General features: G+C 45.1%; 1 protein-coding gene across 2 annotated transcripts in view; it reads left to right on the top strand.

Annotated features, from left to right (window-relative positions):
- The window catches only part of LOC138487733 (uncharacterized), a 119159-nt gene extending 109037 nt beyond the window's left edge, over nt 1-10122 (top strand). For both annotated transcript variants that reach the window (XM_069614281.1, XM_069614280.1), the window contains exon 2: nt 5900-10122. In XM_069614281.1, coding sequence (XP_069470382.1) covers nt 5921-6565 — 645 coding nt within the window. In that variant the 5' untranslated portion in view covers nt 5900-5920 and the 3' untranslated portion in view covers nt 6566-10122. The remainder of the gene's footprint in view (nt 1-5899) is intronic.
- The last annotated feature ends 9663 nt before the right edge of the window (nt 10123-19785 follow it).

The following is a 19785-nucleotide window of genomic DNA, read 5'->3' as shown; positions in this document are numbered from 1 at the left end:
CCACTAGTGTGGCCTCATTTTACTAAGCAATAATGGTGGTACACATTATGTCCTGCCCCACGTACCTACATCTTTTGGTGTGATGGAGAAGTCTTGGGACCTAATATGTTCTGGTTTTTGCTCCACGTGACTCAAGTTTTGTCCGACAATTGCTGCAATCCTCACCAGACAAAGTGGATGATGGTCGGAGAAGAGCCTCTGAGTAGGCTGGCCTGGAGCGAGCCATCTGCTGAGCTGTCACTAAATCTGTTCCCATTGGACACCTGCGGTTGTTTGTTGGCTTTGTGCTTTACTTTGTCGGAGCCTGCCAGCCAATGCATCTAACCTTAGGTGGCATCACATTAGCATCCAGGGCCCACATGCTCCTGTTCTAGTAGTTACAAGATACCTGACTCATGCAAGATCTTTTAGTTGTCTGACCACCAAATGCGATGGTACCATGTTCCCCTGCCCAATGGACCTCGACAAATACCCACTGGCTACTGGTTGCAGTTTTTATTTGGCATGGGGTAACAAGGGAGCCAGCAGGGGGGTTGCATATGCGACCCCCCCACATGACGTGCCTGAGTGGCCTAGTAGTTTGGTTCAATGCCTTTAATTAATCAACGTTTGACTCCCGAAATGAGAGCGATTAGGTAACTAGATCGTTGCACATAGGTAATCGAGATGCACCTTACTGATGAGATCCAACAAACCTGTATCCTGTGGCTTCTGTTCCTGTGCAGTGGGGTGGTGGCCTAGCAGAAGTGCCATCTCAAGGTGCGCTCAGGGGGTGCGGCCGCACAAGGGCACCTCCTCCCCGGCGCAACAAATAAAGGGCGCCTTGGTTCCAGCTCAGTGTCAGGTAAACTTAAGTTTACCTGACACTGAGCTGGAGGTTACTTAAGTATCAGTCTGGCCCAGCGCCTATTAAAGAATCATGCCACTCTGGGCGCACCGCTTACACCCACTTGACAATAACAGCAGGGGGCTCAGTTCAGCCGAACAACATCACGGGGCCCCCTGCTGTTCTGCATTTGTGGTGGAATGGGTTCAGCCGAGCGCCACCAGTATCTGCATGTGTAGGGCCTGGCGGGCTGCAATTTGCAGAGACGAAGGGGTCTGCTGTTAGAGTGAGGAAAATAAATAAAGCACTGCTCGCTGCCATCCACAGCCCGTACAGGACACATCCGGCAGCCCCTCGACTCAGGCCACCCCTGACCAGTGCTGCCAGAATGTTGGCAGGGTGGGGCGCACAAATCTCGCACAGGGCGCTGGCAGGCCTGGGGCCGGCACTGCCTAGCAGTAGGGCCAAACTACTGCCATTGGCAAAAGGACCAATACTGATAGGCACATGGCTGCTCCCTTTCTGTAGTGGGGGATAGGATTACAGTGATGGCTGGAAAGCTGCCCACAGGACTACCCGATGAAAAGCCTTCCATCAATAACCTTTTAGGTTTCATAAAAGCGGGGTGTCATTAAAAAGAATACCTTGCAAGCAGGATGCCAACAGGCACGTGCCGTCATATCGCTTCTTGCGATCCTGTTTCTCGTGATGTTACTCCTTGTGATTGCCACTTTTCTTGATAAAAGGTTGTGGCTCGAGGGATGGGGATTTGCCACCCTATGATAATTTTAAACTTTGGCAACCCTGGGGGTGGGGGGCAAGGGGTGTTAATATAAAATGTGCATTGTGCCATCCTGAAAAAAGGCCTGCCTAGCAAATGGTGCCCGATTCAATGAAGTGTGTTTCCCTCATCTTGTGCCTCTGATTCCTCACTTGGTTGACTGCAGTGTCCCCTCTTAATTGCAGAGTTTGAAATTACTGGGAGCTACTTAGGTCTTAACTAAGAGCTTGGCTATCTTGAAGCCTGCAGCTGCCCGGAGCAACTTTTGGCTCCTGAGACCAACTGGTGCTTTACCAACATGCATTACATTAACTTTGAGAATTTGGGACTGTTAATAAATCTTGTACACACTTAAGCAACGTTTTCCCCATATGTTTATCTCCTGTGGAAGTTAGATTTGCGGCGCCCTGTGTACCCGCTCCTGGTTCCCCTGTGATGGCTCCTGAGTGATGCCTGACACCTAGAAGCTGGTTTTAGCTCCTGCTCATCGAATCCTCATTTTGAGCCCAGCAGTTGCTCTCATTGAGTGTTTGTGTAGTGGGCATACTGGGAAGTACCGTACCGCTTCGTTAGAGGTATTTGATGTAGTGCCTGCAGACTACTTCCAAAAGCCTCAAAGTGCTTTACAGAGAACGCCCATTGTAGCAGCACCATCGTAAAGCTGAGGAGCTGCACATATTGTCATTTTCTGTTTTGTGCATCATGTCGGATACCTCCTGCTCCCAAGTAATGTCATAACTGAAGTGCTTTCACCGCATGTAAGCATAAACCAAAGATAACCTAGTGTGGATGAAGGTCTTTGCCAACCCTGACTGTGTTTGGGTGTTTTTATTTTTCTAGGATTGGGGCAAGACAGTTCTTCAAACCGCAGTCCAAAAATGTAAAATAACTAGTGAACAATATACTGATCTCTCTCTCTCGCTCTCTCTCTCTCCCAGAGTTGCATTGTCAGATTCTGCAACTGTGTCTGTTGATGCAGTCTGTTTCCTCACATTTCCTCTCTCTCTGCTTTTCACTCTGTTGTTCTTTCTCTCTTTTTCCTCCCTCTCTCCGTTTTTTCCTCTGTCGTTCTTTTCTCTCGTGTTCCTTTTTCCTTTGTTCTTTCTTTTTTCCACTTGCCACCATCCTTTCTCCTCATGATGTTGTCTTCGTCTTCTCTCTTTCTCACTCAGTTATTACCTCTACTCCTGGTTACCATCTCCTCCTTCTCCAGTCTCACTGTGCCCTCACCTTCTTAACCCCTCCACCTCCTCCATTTCACTCTTAACCTCTGATCTTCCCCCCTCCTCCTCAACCCTTTTAGTCCTCACTACCTCTTCCTGCTCTCCAACACTGCCACCTCTCCACTTCCTGTGGCTCACCAGCTTTTGCTTCTCCCCCCCCCCACCCCCGATCTCCAGCCTACTCCAAACAGTAGCCTTCTACTCTTGCAAGCCGTCCTGCCTGACTGGAGCTGGGTGCTTTTATAGTGCGCTCCCACTTCCCCCTGGATGGGTCTTCCAGGGAGTGTCTGCACCTCGGGCTGGTAATGTGTCCGGCGTTTTGATTGGGTCTGCTGCCCTGTTTGCACCGCAGACTGATTTGTGCTGAAGGGGCTCTGCCAAGTCTACAGTTGACCTATCCCACCTCTTTGGTGTTAATCTTTCCCCATGACCTTAGTGGGGTCTGCCTGAGATGTGTTGAGCTCATCAGTGTTTCAAGCAGGTGCATTCTGGGAGGAGCTTTAGAAACACTGGTTACAGTGTATTTGGAACTGGCAACTTTTTATATCCATGGTTCCACAGAGTTCAGTGATGGTCCTGCAAGTTCCCAGAAAAGACTACTTTAATGGGCCGAAAGAACTTGTAACCGTATATATATATATATATATATATATATATATATATATATATATATATATATATATATATATATATATATATATATATATATATATATATATATATATATATATATATATATATACTCATAAAGGGAATGCTTTCTATTGCAATGTTAAATGCTTGGCTCTGCTCATGGAGAGCTAAAGGTTCACTCATTTGGGAAAAGGTGTACCAAAGTTATCCTTCTGGGTCTCACAAGGGTTTTGGGTACGGGCAAAGCTGTCACAACTGGTGCCACTATCGGTCAGTGGCGTGGGGGAGATATGGACTCCCAAGACTGGCCTGGGCTGCGCGACTATGATTGTCACCTGCCGCATTGTGGGGACCAGGGTGGGATGATGACTACAGCATCCTGTCCATATCACCTCTGGGCGTAAAATCAGTTGGCTCAGGCTGGCAGTCTACCCCCTGAGTCACCACCCTGCCTGTTCCCAAAACCAGGTAGGATAAGTAATCACATATGTCCCCTGCCCCCCACCATCCCGCTCTACCCTCTATTCCTTTCTCTTTAGCCCTTTTGGGAAGGCTGAAACCCCATGGCACTACATTCCTTAGGCGCTTCCCCCAACCAACTAAGTCCTTCTCCACCTGTACCCTTCAGAAGTAGCGCTTGAATAGAGCTAGTTCTGTGCCTAGAATGACTTCTTTGGGTGAACCTCGGAACGTCGCTATTTATATCTCTCATAGTTCACTCCCTAACTCGGTAATCAAGTATGCCTTCATGTCTCAGTCCCGGTGGAGGTAGGTAACTAACACCAAACTTAGGAAATGTACCTGCTCGGCCCACACCAAGTCTAACTGGATCTCAGATTGGCCTGGCCTAGAGACCCAAGCTACTCCTCACTGATGGCGCCCAACGAGTCTGAAACGTGTCTGGGGATGCTTGTGGTCACGTGCAGAAGGGATGCGACGTTGCAGTTCAGGCTGAACTGCCCCAGGCTTGGTCCTACCCCCAAAAGGGGTAGGACCAAGCCTGATTTGCATATGGTTTTTCCCCTTCTGTAATGGCTTGGCAGGCTGAAAAACGATGGTCTGCAGGGTTGCCCAGAGCAATGGCAGAGTGGTAAGATTCATTCTAAACCTTCCAGCCATCACCTCTTTTGTTTTGCTGTAAAATCATGGGGCAATACCTCCTATTTCCCCGAGGTTTGGAAACCCCTTATCTTGTAGTATTTACAGCATATGGTATTAAAAAAAATACCCCATGCAGTAAATACCCCAAACTCATAAAGTTGGCCAGCAACAGGCAGCACTTAAATACTATCCGTTGTTAGCAATACCCCCACACTTGAAATGAGCCCCATTTTATATCAGTTGCTAGACCTAGCTTCCACTAATTCATGGCGCTGCATCCTTTGCCATCAACAGACTTTGTGGAACAGAGTGATTGGGGAAATCCTCAGTTTTCCTTTAGCCTTCTTGCCCAATGGATTCGGTCATTATCACAGGATAATAAGCCACCTCCAAGTTATGGCTCGAGGCCCTCCCAAGATCTGTAATGCTGATTACAAATAGTGGTAATGGCAATAAAGTTTCTGGAGTTGTGGTGTTGAAGTAAAACATGTTTGTTTAATATTGCGGTATACAAAATACATTAGTAATTTAAACGTTTTTTAAAATATAACTAGGTGTTCTTCAAACTGGAACAGTTTTAGTGCAAGCTTGAATTAGGGTCAAAATTAAAGTGAACATTTTTTCTCTGCAAAAGTGGAAGCCTTATTCCATATTTTAGCTCTCAGTCGGGTGTTTAAATTAGGTTGAGTTGTTTTTGTTTTTTTCCTTCTTTTTAAAGAAAACCTGCTTGCAATTAGCATTGATGTTTCTTGAATGCAGCGGAATGCTCTCTGCTCGAAGTCTTGAGTGTCTGGATTGCAGTCAATACCAGTAATTATTGACTGCATTCCGAACATTGTCATTGGCTGAGTAGGTCTGCCATAACTTCCGTGTGTATCCATTACTACACCTCTTTTGATGAATCGAGGGCATGGCCCTGCACCCAAGACTAGGCAGCTGTATCTTCTCTGTTGATTTTAATATTGATCTATCAAGGCAGAATAAGTCATGTGCTTTTTCATAAAAAGTAAAACCTTTTGAAATTCTGATTACTGTGCAGTATTGTTATATCTCAGGGGTTCTGGTTGCACACATAATCCATTAATTCATAAATTAACAAGTAAGAAGCATAATTCTATGTTTGGCTCAACGTGGATAGCTCTTCACTGCATTTTAATGGCAGCATAGGTCTTAACCTATTCTGAAGTGCCCCCATCTACAGGCGATCAAAGCCTTAAATTAAGTAGCATGTTTACGAAATGATTGATGAAGTTGGATGTCAGGATTAATGAATGTACTGCAGGTGCTTCAAAAAGGATCAGTTTTACTAAACTCTTTTTCTCTTTTTCTTTACAGAATTGATAGATTCGTGTAGCTATGTCTATTTCATTTTCTGGATGGAAAAATGTACATGAAGGCAAACATTTGAAGAGCCATCAGGCAGCTAAAAGAGGAGGCATATACATGATGTACCATGGGACGCATAAGACCCACGCCACAGCCATCGTAAGGTCTGGTTTCAGGCCTTCGACCAATGGGCTTCTTGGACCTGGTGTCTACGTGAGCCGGAACAAGGCAAAGGCCATGTGCTACCCGCTGACCGCCAGCGATGACGACAGGGTGGTCTTTAAACTCGGGGTCAGGGTGGGCAAAGTCAAGAAGATTGATCGTGACAACCATCCAATGCAGATGTCTTGGCACCAGAATGGGTACGACACTGCCTGGGTGCCGCCGAAGAGCGGCATCTCGACTATTAGAAGTGGGCGAGAAGAGGACTGTGTTTGGGACCCTAAGCGCATCACAATTGTTGGCGTCAGCCACTGCCAGGATGATCAGGAAAAGGAAGAGTTGAAACGCCTGATCAAAAAACAGGCACGGGCATCCAGTGGACGGCGCAGCCCCGGAAGATCCTGCAGGGTCTGTCGAAAGCAGATGAAAGGCACCCATACAGTGCTGGACTGTTGGCAATGTGGGAAATCGATTTGCCCTTTCCTCGACCAGCACCGCTGTCGAAGAAATTAAGAACATTGTGGTCATGCAAGACACTGTGCCAACATGGTCTCTTGCAATGTCAAGTGTACATTGAAAAAGTTCAAGTGATGACATTGTATTCCTGAACAGTTTCCATCTTTGAAGAAATGATTTGGCTTTCCCGTGTTGGCGCCAGCCCATAAAGAAGGTGTACAACTTTCACATGAAGCTGAAAGTCCTGTGACAATCTGTATTCTGAACCGGGCAAGCGAGGTGGTCCTGCCCCTTCCGGCCCCTCACTAGCCAATATCTGGGTCATAGCAAGTCGGTATGGGTGAGAAACCTTGTAATGGGCCCAGAAATTGGCCAATGAGGGGAAGCCTCAAGACTCCCCCTGGGCAAGGACAAGAAACTACTCATGCTCCCATAGAACATGGCCACTCAAGCCCAGAGAGGACAATAAACAATGCATGCTCCCAAATACCAAGGCTACTCAAGCCCCCGTTGGACAAGAAACTACCCATGTTCCCAAAGAGCATGGCTACTCAAGCCCCCATTGGACAAGAGCGCCCAAAGAACATGGCTATTCAAGCCCGCATTGGACAAGAAACTACCTGTGCTCCCAAAGAACATGGCTACTCAAGCCCACATTGGACAAGAAACTACCCATGCTCCTAAATACCATGGCTACTCAAGCCCCCGTTGGACAAGAAACTACCCATGCTCCCAAATACCATGGCTACTCAAGCTCCCGTTGGACAAGAAACTACCCATGCTCCTAAAGAACATGGCTACTCAAGCCCCCATTGGACAAGAGCTCCTAAAGAACATGGCTACTCAAGCCCCCGTTGGACAAGAAACTAAACATGTTCCCAAAGAAAATGGCTACTCCAGCCCCCATTGGACAAGAGCTCCTAAAGAACATGGCTACTCAATCCCTCATTGGACAAGAAACGACCCATGCTCCCAAAGAGCATGGCTAATCAAGCCCCCATTGGACAAGAGCTCCCAAAGAACATGGCTATTCAAGCCCGCATTGGACAAGAAACTACCTGTGCTCCCAAAGAACATGGCTACTCAAGCCCACATTGGACAAGAAACCACCCATGCTCCCAGAGAACATGGTTACTCCAGCCCCCATTGGACAAGGGCTCCCAAAGAACATGGCTACTCAAGCCCAGAGAGGACAAGAAACCCCATGCTCCTAAAAATCATGGCTACTCAAGCCCCCATTGGTCAAGAAACGACCCATGCTCCCAAAGAACATGGCTACTCAAGCCCAGAGAGGACAATGGGATAATGACCTTAATTGTAGGCTGGATGTGTTATGACATTTTGGTATTACAGTGCATACTTGACCAAATGTTAACTTCCTATAATGTTACATTCTTAAGATAAAATAATTGTCACGCCATTCACCATCCATTGTTTGTAATCTTCGCCTGGGGGAGAATTGGAAGTGTTGCACCCTGACCTGAGAATTGATAGCAAAGTCTAGCATATCGCCAAAATGTCCTAACATAGCTTATCACAGCAACCTATGTCATAGACCATAATTTAAAGCCTGCACAGCAGAACCTATAGCATCGCCAGTGATATAACATAGCAAAACAAATGAATTATTATCTGTAACATAGAAAACAAACCATGGCAGAACCTATGTGGGCGCATTCCAAATGAAAAAAAAAAAATCAAAATCTACCTTCACTCAAATTTAGCAAAACATAACTTTGACACATATTACATAGTACAGCAGAATAATTTTTGAAGCACGGCATCACAACATAACAAAGATAATGTATCTTAAAATATCAAAGCATAACAGAGTAGCACAACATTAATGTGTAATCATAATATGTATAATATTGCACAAGACAGTGTAATAACCCATCTGTCAGATATCCTTATAATGGAACATTGGGCCTCATTCCGAGGTGGGCTCAAAGGGATACCTGGGACCATTAAGGACATTGGTGCCGGTAATCCCTTGCGTCCTACTACGAGTTCCCTTAGCGGGCCGTTAAGGACGGGACCCGCTAAGGGAAATCTGAGCCAATAACGGTACCGCAAATTGCGGTACCGTTATTAGCTACTTCCCCCTTCCCATTGAGCCCTGTGGGGGCTCAAATGGGAATGGGGAATGGTTTGGTGAATGGGGACTTACCGGTCCCGCCAAGGTCGGACCGGACCGGTAAGTCTCCATCTTCCCAAACTGGACACGGTACCGGTATGGGAGTTTGCGCCATGACTACCTCCGTATTCGGAATGAGGCCCATAGTCTCCTTATATTTGTACATGGTATTTATGGATAAGGAGCAGATATTTCAACCATTTTACAGACTATATTTGCCAGAAATGGTCACAGAGAATTTGTTCAACTCTTCTACATTTCTGTGTTAGAAATGTGGATTGCATCAGAAGATCTCACATAAAATATAATGGCTGAAATATTGTCAACTCATATTTTTATGAGCCAAAAGTCCCCACGGCAACAATATTTGACATATTTTGGAGTGTGCCCTTAAGTGGCTAGGATTAGTATGCTCGCCCGTTTTGCATTGACTTGCATAATAGCCTGGTAGTAAGGGGGTTAATGAGAGCAGTGAAAATATGCACCCAAGTTCAGACTTGTCAAAGTGAAAATGTTCTCCTGACCGAAAATCTGTAATTCGCTGCTGTTCCGTTACTTGGCGCGTGTCGCGTTCGGGCAGGAGGTGGGTCTCCGTAGGAGGAAGCTGCCCTATCCCCGACCTCCCCAGCATCCCACTGCCTTCCTCACTTCCTCCTCATAGGGTTAGAAAATTACGAAGTGCAATTCGAGATGAGGACAGACTAGCCTTTGAATACATGGGGCAATGTCTCGACCAGCCATTGCTGCTGAGTAGCCGTAAGGGATGGGGTGGAGTCAGTCACACGCCAGGTGAGCCCCTTCGACCCTTAACAAGGCAACCGAATACAAGGAGACATGACACTTCCCTAATTTGCTATAGGACAGCCCTTTATGGTGTTTCATTTTCATCAAACGCCTGCAGGTTATGCCTACTCCCATCGCCCTCCCCCCACACCCTAATGCCAATTGTTCTGCCACTCTAGAGGAGCCAAAACTAAAATAGAGATTCTAACTGTAACGTAAAAAGCAGCTTTCACTCCTCCAACCCAACTGCCATATTGATGGGGGACAAAAATCTATCTTTGCTAGGACAAAAAAGTGTTAATGGTATGACGTTAGGCAAAGATAATATGTTGTGCGCTCGCTTGTGTAATTTGTCACATAGTGTGGCTTTTTATTTTATGTTACTAATAGTTTTTTCGAAATTCCTTATTTCAAAAAGGAGCGCGTCCTAATTTGCATGTTCTGGTTGTAGATGCGTTCACTTTTATTTTAATGCAGTATTCTATATTTAATTGTATGGTTGATTTTCTTTGCGTTTTGTTATAATGATGTTGTGCATGCTTATTTTGAAAATATATTCCAAGAAATATATAAGAAATGTGAAGCTATGGTCAAAAGAAGATTGGCTATAGGTATGAAAATAATTCTGCTTAAAGGCTTTTATTTGAATTGTGTATTACGTATGTGCATGTAAATTAAATATCTAATGCGATCAGTACTTCTCAATTGTGTTATTAAATGAGCTGTACAAGATTGCTCACGGAATTTTGCACCTTTTGGCTAGGCTCTATGAAGATGTGTGCTTGCAGTAAGTGTGTGCTACAGGTTACTGCTACACATTTCTCATATACAGAATTCGTGTTTAAGCTTCTTTGTCCGCTCAGTTTGAATAGGGTTACCAGCACTCTCCAGATGGACCATGAACTCTGACTTGTTGGTTCTTGTCTTTTCATTGGCCACGTTTTTTCTCTATCAGCTTCTTAGCAGGTCCCAGCCTCTAGCCCGCCTTTCGTTGTCTACCCTCCTCCATTGGTAGGGCCTCTACCTGGCCCTGGCTGGACAAGATGCCTCGTCCCTCTCTTCTTCTTATGCAGGCCTCTTACGCCCCCCCCACCTTCTTTTCTCTGGTATTAGGGGCAGACGGAGAAAGGGGGCAAGAGGGAAATTGCCCCAAGGGCTGGCTGAGCGTTTCTCCGTGGTCCAGAGCTGCAAAATGTAAAAAGAAGAATTGAAAAAGATAAAACCCTTCAGAATCCAGCCTGCCTCAAGGTGCTTTAAGGCCTGCTCAGATATTTTGTAGTTGGGGTGAGACGCTCCTCTTGAGTTCAGATGTGCCTTGGTGGCCCCCACACATGGCTCTCAACAGTGAGTGAGTGAGCATGAGAAGAGTCTAGGCTGCAGGTGCATGTTCATACCGAGGCAATGTGTGCATTTAAATTACCGGTTCTGTGACCTTGCATGGTAATGTTGGCACCGCTGCACTCCATACACTACTGGTCTGTTGAAATCCTCAGCAGCTTATCACGACTCCTACTTGCAAAGGAATTAAGGGTCCATATCGTATTAGAGTTTGTCCTCGATTTCATTCTGTAAGAATTCTACCCCTATGTTCTGGTGAATATTCTTGATCACTAGTGACTTGCTTACGCAAAGAACTTAATAGCTCCATGAATAGCGCCCATGGATGTTTCTATATGGTGGTTATGGAAATAGCTGCTGGATTGTTTGTGGTACTCGCTTTTGGGCACAGTTGGAAAATATGCAAAGGAAGATGTAACTTTCACATATTCATTATGTGAAGTGTTATAGAAGCTGCGTACAAGTTACGGTGGGACTGGTCTATTCATTATTCGTAGCCAGCAGCATCTGATACAGAGTGACATGTATACCCTCAATAGCAATTACAATTCAACAAAGAAACAGTTTCTGTATCTGAATGTGCTTCGCCATTGCAACTTCAACTTGATTGGTATTGGCATTAGTTAAACAAAATAGAGATTATTTACGAATATATTGCTGTTTCTTATCCCATAATCATAGATCAAAGATTATAACCAGAACATTATAAACTGAAACGTGTTGTATACAAAGGAAAGGCCTACATGTGTTTCGCGCATAAGAGCTTCCTCAGGGCCTTGATTGTTAACAAGTAATAATACCTCATATCACCTGTATACATCTTGTGGCATTATTTACATATTTATGTAAGAAAAAATCAATAATCAGAAGTACAATAACGTTTTTGTTGTCTATAAAACCAATGCACGTGTCCAAGCAAATTACTTGAAATGTTGAAAACATCCCATTATATATCAGAACAGAAATGAAAAATAAAAGGCACATTTCAGATGCCCTCGAAAAATAACAAAACTGTTGCTTTATTAAATAGTTTCTTATATCAAACACGCTGTGTAATGATCAGCAGAAGACCAGTTCTATGTTACATTTAAAGTTGAAAGAAAAATAGTAGCTTTAGGATCTGAGTATCACAGTATGTCCACAATTAATTAAAGAGGACTAGTGTTGGAAACAAAAGACGTGTTTGAATAATTATTGTTTTGTTGAAAAGCTATAGGAGTCTTAGGAGTGGCCTTGCATTTGTATACAAAACATTTCAGTATATAATTGTCTGGTTATCTTTGAGCTGAGCCTCTGGGACATTGATTCCATGAAACATTAATTATGAGTAAACAACAAACTAAGAGGGTCATTCAGAGTTGGGTGGATTTTTTTTTAAATGAAATATCACTGGAGAAAGTTACCAGCTGTACTGGTGGTATTTCTGAAAATCTTTCCAATTCAGAGTTTACCACTGGCAGAGGTATTGTAGAAATGCTACTTCTTCTGCTAGTAACATAAAAAGGTGACTTTCTTTTTAAATGGTCAGACGTTTTCCCCTGTGTGAAGGTGGAAAATGTGTATGTGTAGTAGTGACTCAACACACTGCGGTACTTTTTTGTACACATAAAAGGGTCAAATCTGACACTTTCTTGCATTGCATTTGTCAGGTGGTGAGAGGGGAGTATCAGAGATGCCCACATTTTCACCCCTTAACATGGCCCTTTGTGAAAACATTTTTCACTGTATTGAAGGGAAGGAAATACACATGCTTTCCTTTTATACAGCAAAGCAAAACTATTGGCCCCAATTTGGATTTTTTTTACCTCCACACCTTAAGGGGTGGTGGTTCTGCCTAAATTACCACCACTGGTATACCCATGCAATAACGCTGTTGATATTTGATCAGATTCTGAAAAAGATAGCTCAGTGGGTTGAGCGCTTGTTGCTGCAATCTGTGTGTGATCTGCAGGTTACAGGTTTGATTCTGAGGCAAGGTCCACTCAGCATGTCATCCTTTTGTGGTTGATAAAAAGAGTACCAATTTCGATTGGGTAATAATTGTGTATACACATGTTCTATGGAATGCGCTTTGGATAGGTTGTAACCAACAGCTACTTTTAGTGCCCCAGACCGACACCTATGTAAATGTAACTCTGTGTAATCTATAAATGCACATTAGGACACATCTATATGACATTTTAAGCATATGTGGTCATAAATAATGGACAGAGTTGTATGTTTGAATCTTATGTGCAAGTTCGATTTGTGGCAGGCCATGTACTTTTAGCTCCTGCTCATCCAGTCTTAACTTCGATCCCTGTAATAACTGGTTGAATGGTAAATTCGGCAGTATTTGCCACATCTGGTGATTTTTCCTTACTACCCAACTCTGGTCGACCACCTAAGTCTGTGACGGTTTTTCATTGTCTTGTCCAGAACACTACTGTGGCATCAACAAAAGACATGCATGCAAATCAACAACAGATTGAGATGTATAGATGCAAGGTCACGGACATGCATCCTTCGACGTATACTTTACACAGTCATAAATGCACTCAAACACATCACCACAGTCATAGAAAACTGAAACATAAACACAGACACACACACACACTCCACCTTCCTTGCAAACAAAAATAAATGAAAAAGGTTGCTTTTGCTCCCTCTCCATCACCAATTCCTAGGCAGACATGCCTCACAGTTCCCGCTGCTTCCATGAATAGCAAATGCAGCCTACTTTCAAAGAAAGTGCAACTAGGGAGCACAATGAAAGCCAATTACCCTTGGCTTCTTTTGCTCTGCGTTGTACAAGTGCAGACTTCACAGTGCAGACTTCACATTACCAGCAAGACCCCAACAACAGTTTCCTGTCATGTATGGCAGAGACTGAATGGCAAATCAAGGTGTTCTACTGTCCACAGTGAGCCGAGACAATGGAAGGGGGTGAGTGGCAAGGAATTGGTGACTGAGCAATGTGAGCAAGGGCGACCGGTGAGGCCAAGTAAAGGGAAGGGGATTTTTTCAGGATTAAAGTATGAAGCAAAAGGGGAACTGAAAGTTAATTGTAAGGAGGGGAGTGAAGAGAGATCCAGAATGTGGTGCAAGGTAAGGATACAGGAAGGTGATGGGTAGTGAAGATGGGGTACATGAGATCGGGATGGATCGGAAAACATAGGTCCACAAGTTTATTTACTGTTGCTGATTCTGGGACTGACTACACCCATTCCTTTTTTCTGACAAGGTGATGCTTACTTTATGAGCATATATTTCAATGAAGACTATTTTTTCAGATTGCTTTATCATGTGACTTTGTGCTTTGAAAGTAGACACAATTGTACAGATTTAAGATTATAATTATAGTGGTTTTTCAAGTTATAATCTGAATCGATAAAATAGTGTGTCCTTTTTTTGGTTTAGGATGCAGATGATTAAGAAGTTCCCTCTAGTAGAGAGATTGGTGTTTGACATACAGATTTATTGAATAGTGTACTAGTTTAGAACTGTGAATCGAGGAAGACTGGGCTCCAATCCCCCCCTTCCACACTATACATTATATGATCCTGATCACATGACTATACCTTATTTTCCTTAACTAACTTTAGTCTCATTATATGCATTTTATAGTCTATAGTTTTACTCCATAATTAATTATAATGGTATTGTTATCATTTTATATAATGCGTCCTAGTGGGGAGGCAGGCTGCCAAGTATGGGAGTGTGTGTTGTGGGCTGGGAGGCAGGAAGCCAGGTATTGGGTCATCTTCGTGCCAACTCGTGTTTTGCTCTGGGAGAGAAGCTAGACCCCGCCCCTCCCCACCCCACCCCACCCCCCCCCCGGTACAGCTATAGTTTGTCTCCACTAATGAATTTTCTAGCTTCGCCACCTCTTTGCATTGGTCTAAAACTAAAGATGAAATCAGATGGGGGGGTTATGTAGCCTGCTGTCGAATACCAACTGCAACACTGCGAAGCTGGGCTGAAATACCATCTTTCTCACTTCACCAAGTATATTATCCTGGTGAAATCCATTTTACACAATTGTTCCAATGTTTCTTGCAACTTTGATGACTGCCTGTATTTTGCACTATTGATTTATTGTATTGATTTGTTGTACCTTAATGTATTTTTATAGGGCAAAAGCTTTCTTTGTAAACCAGACGCACCAAACAAATACAAACATTAAAAAATAATTTTACTATGTTTGGCATGTGGGAGTTCCTAGGGGCTGGGTCTCATAACTGAAAGATATGTTGCATAAAAGGAAGGTGATGTCAATGATGTCTACTATTAATACTTGACGATTTGTGGGGGGGGTGGAGGCTGGTATGGAGTGCACTTGTTCTGCAAGTTGGGGCCGCTGCATTGTTGGCCTGAGCCACTGCACTGTGCCATGGGCCGGACAATTATGATCCCCAGGCCAAATGTTGCCATTCCTCCCCTGTCCGGCAGCATTCGGCTGTTGCTGGTTTCCTCTGTTTTCTCAGCCTCTTCTTTTGCTCAACTTTCCTCCACTCTCCAATCCTTCTGTCCCCTTTACCCTGACCACTAAGCTGCATTCTTGGTTGCCCCGTCCTCCTGTTAGGCTACCAGGGTGTCCTCAAAGGACCAGCTTACTTCTCGATGGCACTAGCTTTTGTTTTCCTCCACACTCTTGTCTTCCCTCCTCCCCAGGACGTTGACGCGTTCCTTCCGCTGCTCCTCTTTCTCAGACTACTCACTGATTCTCTTCTTCCTCCATTCACCCAAGCAGCCATCTTCTTTCTGCTCTCACTGCCTGTGGCCTTTCTTTAAATGCACCCCTGACTCTCCCTCGTTGAAGTTGCACCACATTTTCTCAGTCTCGTCCTCTTTTCCTTTCTTCTTTCTCCTCAAACAACTTTACCTTTACCCTCATTCTTTTTCTTCCTCCTTGACTCCTTTACTTTTTTTTTACAAACATTTCTCTTCATTTTTTGAAGCCCATCCTTCTCCCTCTTTGATCCCTTCCTAGATCCCCTGTATTCTTATCCCCCACTTTCTCTTGCATCAACCCCCCCCATTCCTTTTAACAGTTCTTTCTCAGCTTCTGTTCCTCCCAGGGCCTCTTCTTCAGTCTTTTTCCCCTCAGTCTCTTAACTTGCCTCTCTGGTCCTTCCTTCCAACTCCTTCTCCCTCTTCGCCTTGGGCTTCCTTTTCTTTGCCCATGCTTTCCCTTTCTTTGGGATCTCCCTTTGTCATGTCCTTGCCCTTCTGGTCTTATTCCCTCCCTGGGCTTTCCATCTTCTGCCGCTTCTTTCTTTGACCCTGGTCTTTCTTGTGCGTTGTTTCCCAGAACTACTTCTGTCTCTGACACCTTTCTGCAATTGGGTCTACCAGACAAGACCGCTGATTTTCTCACCCTCCTTTATTTTGGGATGCGACTGTCCTGGACTCCTGCGGGCTTGTCCATTGGCCACTGAGGGATTGGACCATTCCCTTCTGCATAGCCCGCCTCTGCGCCACACCTCCCTCACCTCTGCAGTTCAGGGCTTGCTTGAATGGAACGGCCATCTAGAGATTGAGCGACCTGCCTTTCCTTCATCCCTGGGCCACCCGCTTTCCTCCAGGTCAAAACACGTTCCCACACAGACAGTTGGCTGATGCCCAGAATGTCCTCCACTCCCTAATGGTCCAACCCAGCGAAGCAGAGCTGCTGAGGATTGCCAGGGCCATCTCTCCAGCAAATGCCTTCATACCCACTCCAATTCCTGGGCAACCGGCACCACAGCGGTTGGAGCAGAAGGGAGTGTTGCCACCCTCGCCACACCTGTGCCCCCACCACAGTGGGCTGCTTGTGTATTCCCCTTATATTTGCCTGATGCTGCATCAAAGGCCCTAAAACTAAGACAAGAAAGAGAGTGGGAAGGAAGTGTGGCAATGAGAGATGTAAGCGGAATGGGGGAGGTTGGGAGGAGGTGCAGTAACTTGGATGACAGAGAGAACAGTAAGAGGTTGCAGGCCAGCAGTTTACTCCCTATAAAGCCCTAACCACAATTTCTGCAAGCCAACACTTGCAGCAGCCCATCTCTCTCTGATGGGTACATTTACCTACAGCGCCTTGAGCTGAAAGGAAGGAGACCTGGGGTTACTGCTAAGCACTGTCACTAAGCCAAGTAGGATTGATGCAAGGACGGCTCAATAGGTTCTAGTTCAACAAAGGTATATTCTGACTAGCAATAAGGCTGGGCCAACGCGTGAACAATGCTATGTAAAACATAATTGATTATTACTTGATTGCTTCTCCTTGCTTGTAATAATCCATCCTTTAGATTGTACATCTCAGACCTGGTGTAGAAATTATGATGGCAGTCACTCACAGTCCTTAGGGGATAATGTGTCCCTTTCCATTCTTTCTCGTCTCCTTTTGTCACTGTTTCTCTGCCTCTCGTCTTTGGTTCAGAAGTCCCCTCTCCTGTGATCTATGGCCTCCTGCGTGCCCGCACCCCTGGTCTAGCCAAGGGAAACAAGTTGGGGAATTGCACTAGAGAACACAATCCTGGAATTTTCAACATAGGACTGGTATTCTGAGGGAGGTTGGAAGATGAGCTTCACTATGTCCCTGCCTCAGGGTCCTGGCACTGCTCCTCTAACGTCTAGTCCTGACTTTCCTCCTCATCAGGTTGCCCAGTTCTAGTACCTGGGGGTACCTAGCTCACACATCATATCCTCCCCAGCCTGTCCTGCTCCACTACCTCCTAGATGCTCTGCCACATGCTCATGCCTCCACACTTCTCAGGCGAGTCCATTTTAGGGAAACAGAAAGGTGATGGCTGGAAGGTTTTGAATTAATCATAACCACGGGCAAATCTCTGGGCAACCCCCCAGACCATCGTTTTTCAGCCTGCCAAACCATTACAGAAGGGGAAAACCATATGCAAATCAGGCTTGGGCCTACCCCAAAAGGGGCAGTCCAGCCCGAACTGCTAGGTCACATCCCTTCTGCAGGAGACCACAAGCATCCCCAGGCATGTTTCAGCCTTGTTGGGCGTCATCAGTGAGGAGTAGCTTGGGTCTCTAGGCTCGGCAGACTCGGGACCCACGTCTGGGCATTCCCGTCCCACTCGGGGTGACTTTAGCAAAACAGAAAGTTGATGGCTGGAAGGTTTTGAATTAATCATAACCACGGGCAAAGCTCTGGGCAACCCTCCAGACCATCGTTTTTCAGCCTGCCAAGCCATTACAGAAGGGGAAAAGCCATATGCAAATCAGGCTTGGTCCTACCCCAAAAGGGGCAGTCCAGCCCGAACTGCTAGGTCACATCCCTTCTGCACGAGACCACAAGCATCCCCAGACATTTTTCAGCCTTTTTGGGCATCATCACTGAGGAGTAGCTTGGGTCTCTAGGCCCGGCAGTTTCGGGACCCACGTCTGGGCATTCCCGTCCCACTCGGGGTGACTTAAGCAAAACAGAAAGGTGATGGCTGGAAGGTTTTGAATTTATCATAACCACAGGCAATGCTCTGGGCAACCCTCCAGACCATCGTTTTTCAGCCTGCCAAGCCATTACAGAAGGGGAAAACCATATGCAAATCAGGCTTGGTACTACCCCAAAAGGGGCAGTCCAGCCCGAACTGCTAGGTCACATCCCTTCTGCACGAGACCACCAGCATCCCCAGACATGTTTCAGCCTTGTTGGGCGTCATCAGTGAGGAGTAGCTAGGGTCTCTAGGCCCGGCAGACTTGGGACCTACGTCTGGGCATTCCCGTCACACTCGGGGTGACTTTAGCAAAACAGAAAGGTGATGGCTGGAAGGTTTTGAATTAATCATAACCACGGGCAAAGCTCCAGACCATCGTTTTTCAGCCTGCCAAGCCATTACAGAAGGGGAAAAAACCATATGCAAATCAGGCTTGGTCCTACCCCAAAAGGGGCAGCCCACTTTAGGGGCCAGAAAGGCTTGCTCCTTCTCTTTCACCAGATCTCCTGACTTCCTTCTCAGACATACTTCAACTCATCAGCGTGCCTCCAATATCTCTTTTACCCTCCCCCAATGTCTCTAGCCAACATCCTTTCTTTCTCCAATGTCTCCTGCAACCCCCTCTTCACCTCTCTTTCCAACTTCAGTCCTGTCTTCTATTTTTACCGGAACCTCTCTTCCTAGTGTTTCCTTCCAACCCTCTATTTGCACCAGATATGTCCTCCAACATCCTTTGCCATTCTCTTTTCTCCCTCTTTCATGATGCTCCTCTTGCTGACTTTCTGGTTCCCACCGATGACTTCATTACATCGCAGGTGCCATTCTGAATTCGTACAAATATTAAAGAAAAAAAATGCATACATTTGTTCTAAGGTAGAGTGTACATATTTACACTCTACATTAGAACAATTGCAAAAAAAATGAATTCAATTTAGTTTAATATATTATGGCGCCATTTTCAAACCCATAAAGTCGCATAGACACCGGGGATCTGCTTGATCCAGATATTCCTCTAGTGCCAGGTGATCTTTGAAAGCTATCCTGGTAAGTTATTAGATAAACTCTACTTTGGGGAATGACCATAGGGGAACCTAAAATTAATCCAAGCATAGCTCTATTCCAGGCTCAAGATCCCACACTCCGGATCGAACCGAAGATGAAGCCAGATCCGGTGGGACCTTCTTACCTTGCAACTAAGAGCTAATGTGTACTGGTGATAAAGAGGTCACTCAAAATGGACATTCATCTGTCATAATTATTTAAAGAAGCACATTCATTATTTTTTTTAGGAACAGACTCCAGAATCTCTGCTAGAAGTCCAAGAAGACAACATGTTTATTTTAGACATGACAGTGCAGTCAGGTAGAAAATAATGTTTTCCCTCTAATACCTTGCATTTACCAACAAGCGTATATAGGAATACAAATAAGGTATCTAGTTACAGAGATGATCTCATTTATTTTTTAGAATTGTGTCCCTGAAGATGGTCTGAGGACAGAAAAGCATTGGACAAATCATGAACTGCCTGTGTCTCTGGAAATAAACAACTTCTTTTCAACTCCACAATTGTTGTCACAAAGATTCTATATAAGAAATGTACA

This window comes from Ambystoma mexicanum, chromosome 9 (genome assembly GCF_040938575.1).
Source record: "Ambystoma mexicanum isolate Mex_15411 chromosome 9, UKY_AmexF1_1, whole genome shotgun sequence".
NCBI lineage: Eukaryota > Metazoa > Chordata > Amphibia > Caudata > Ambystomatidae > Ambystoma > Ambystoma mexicanum.
This window is presented reverse-complemented; position numbering and strand designations above follow the sequence as displayed.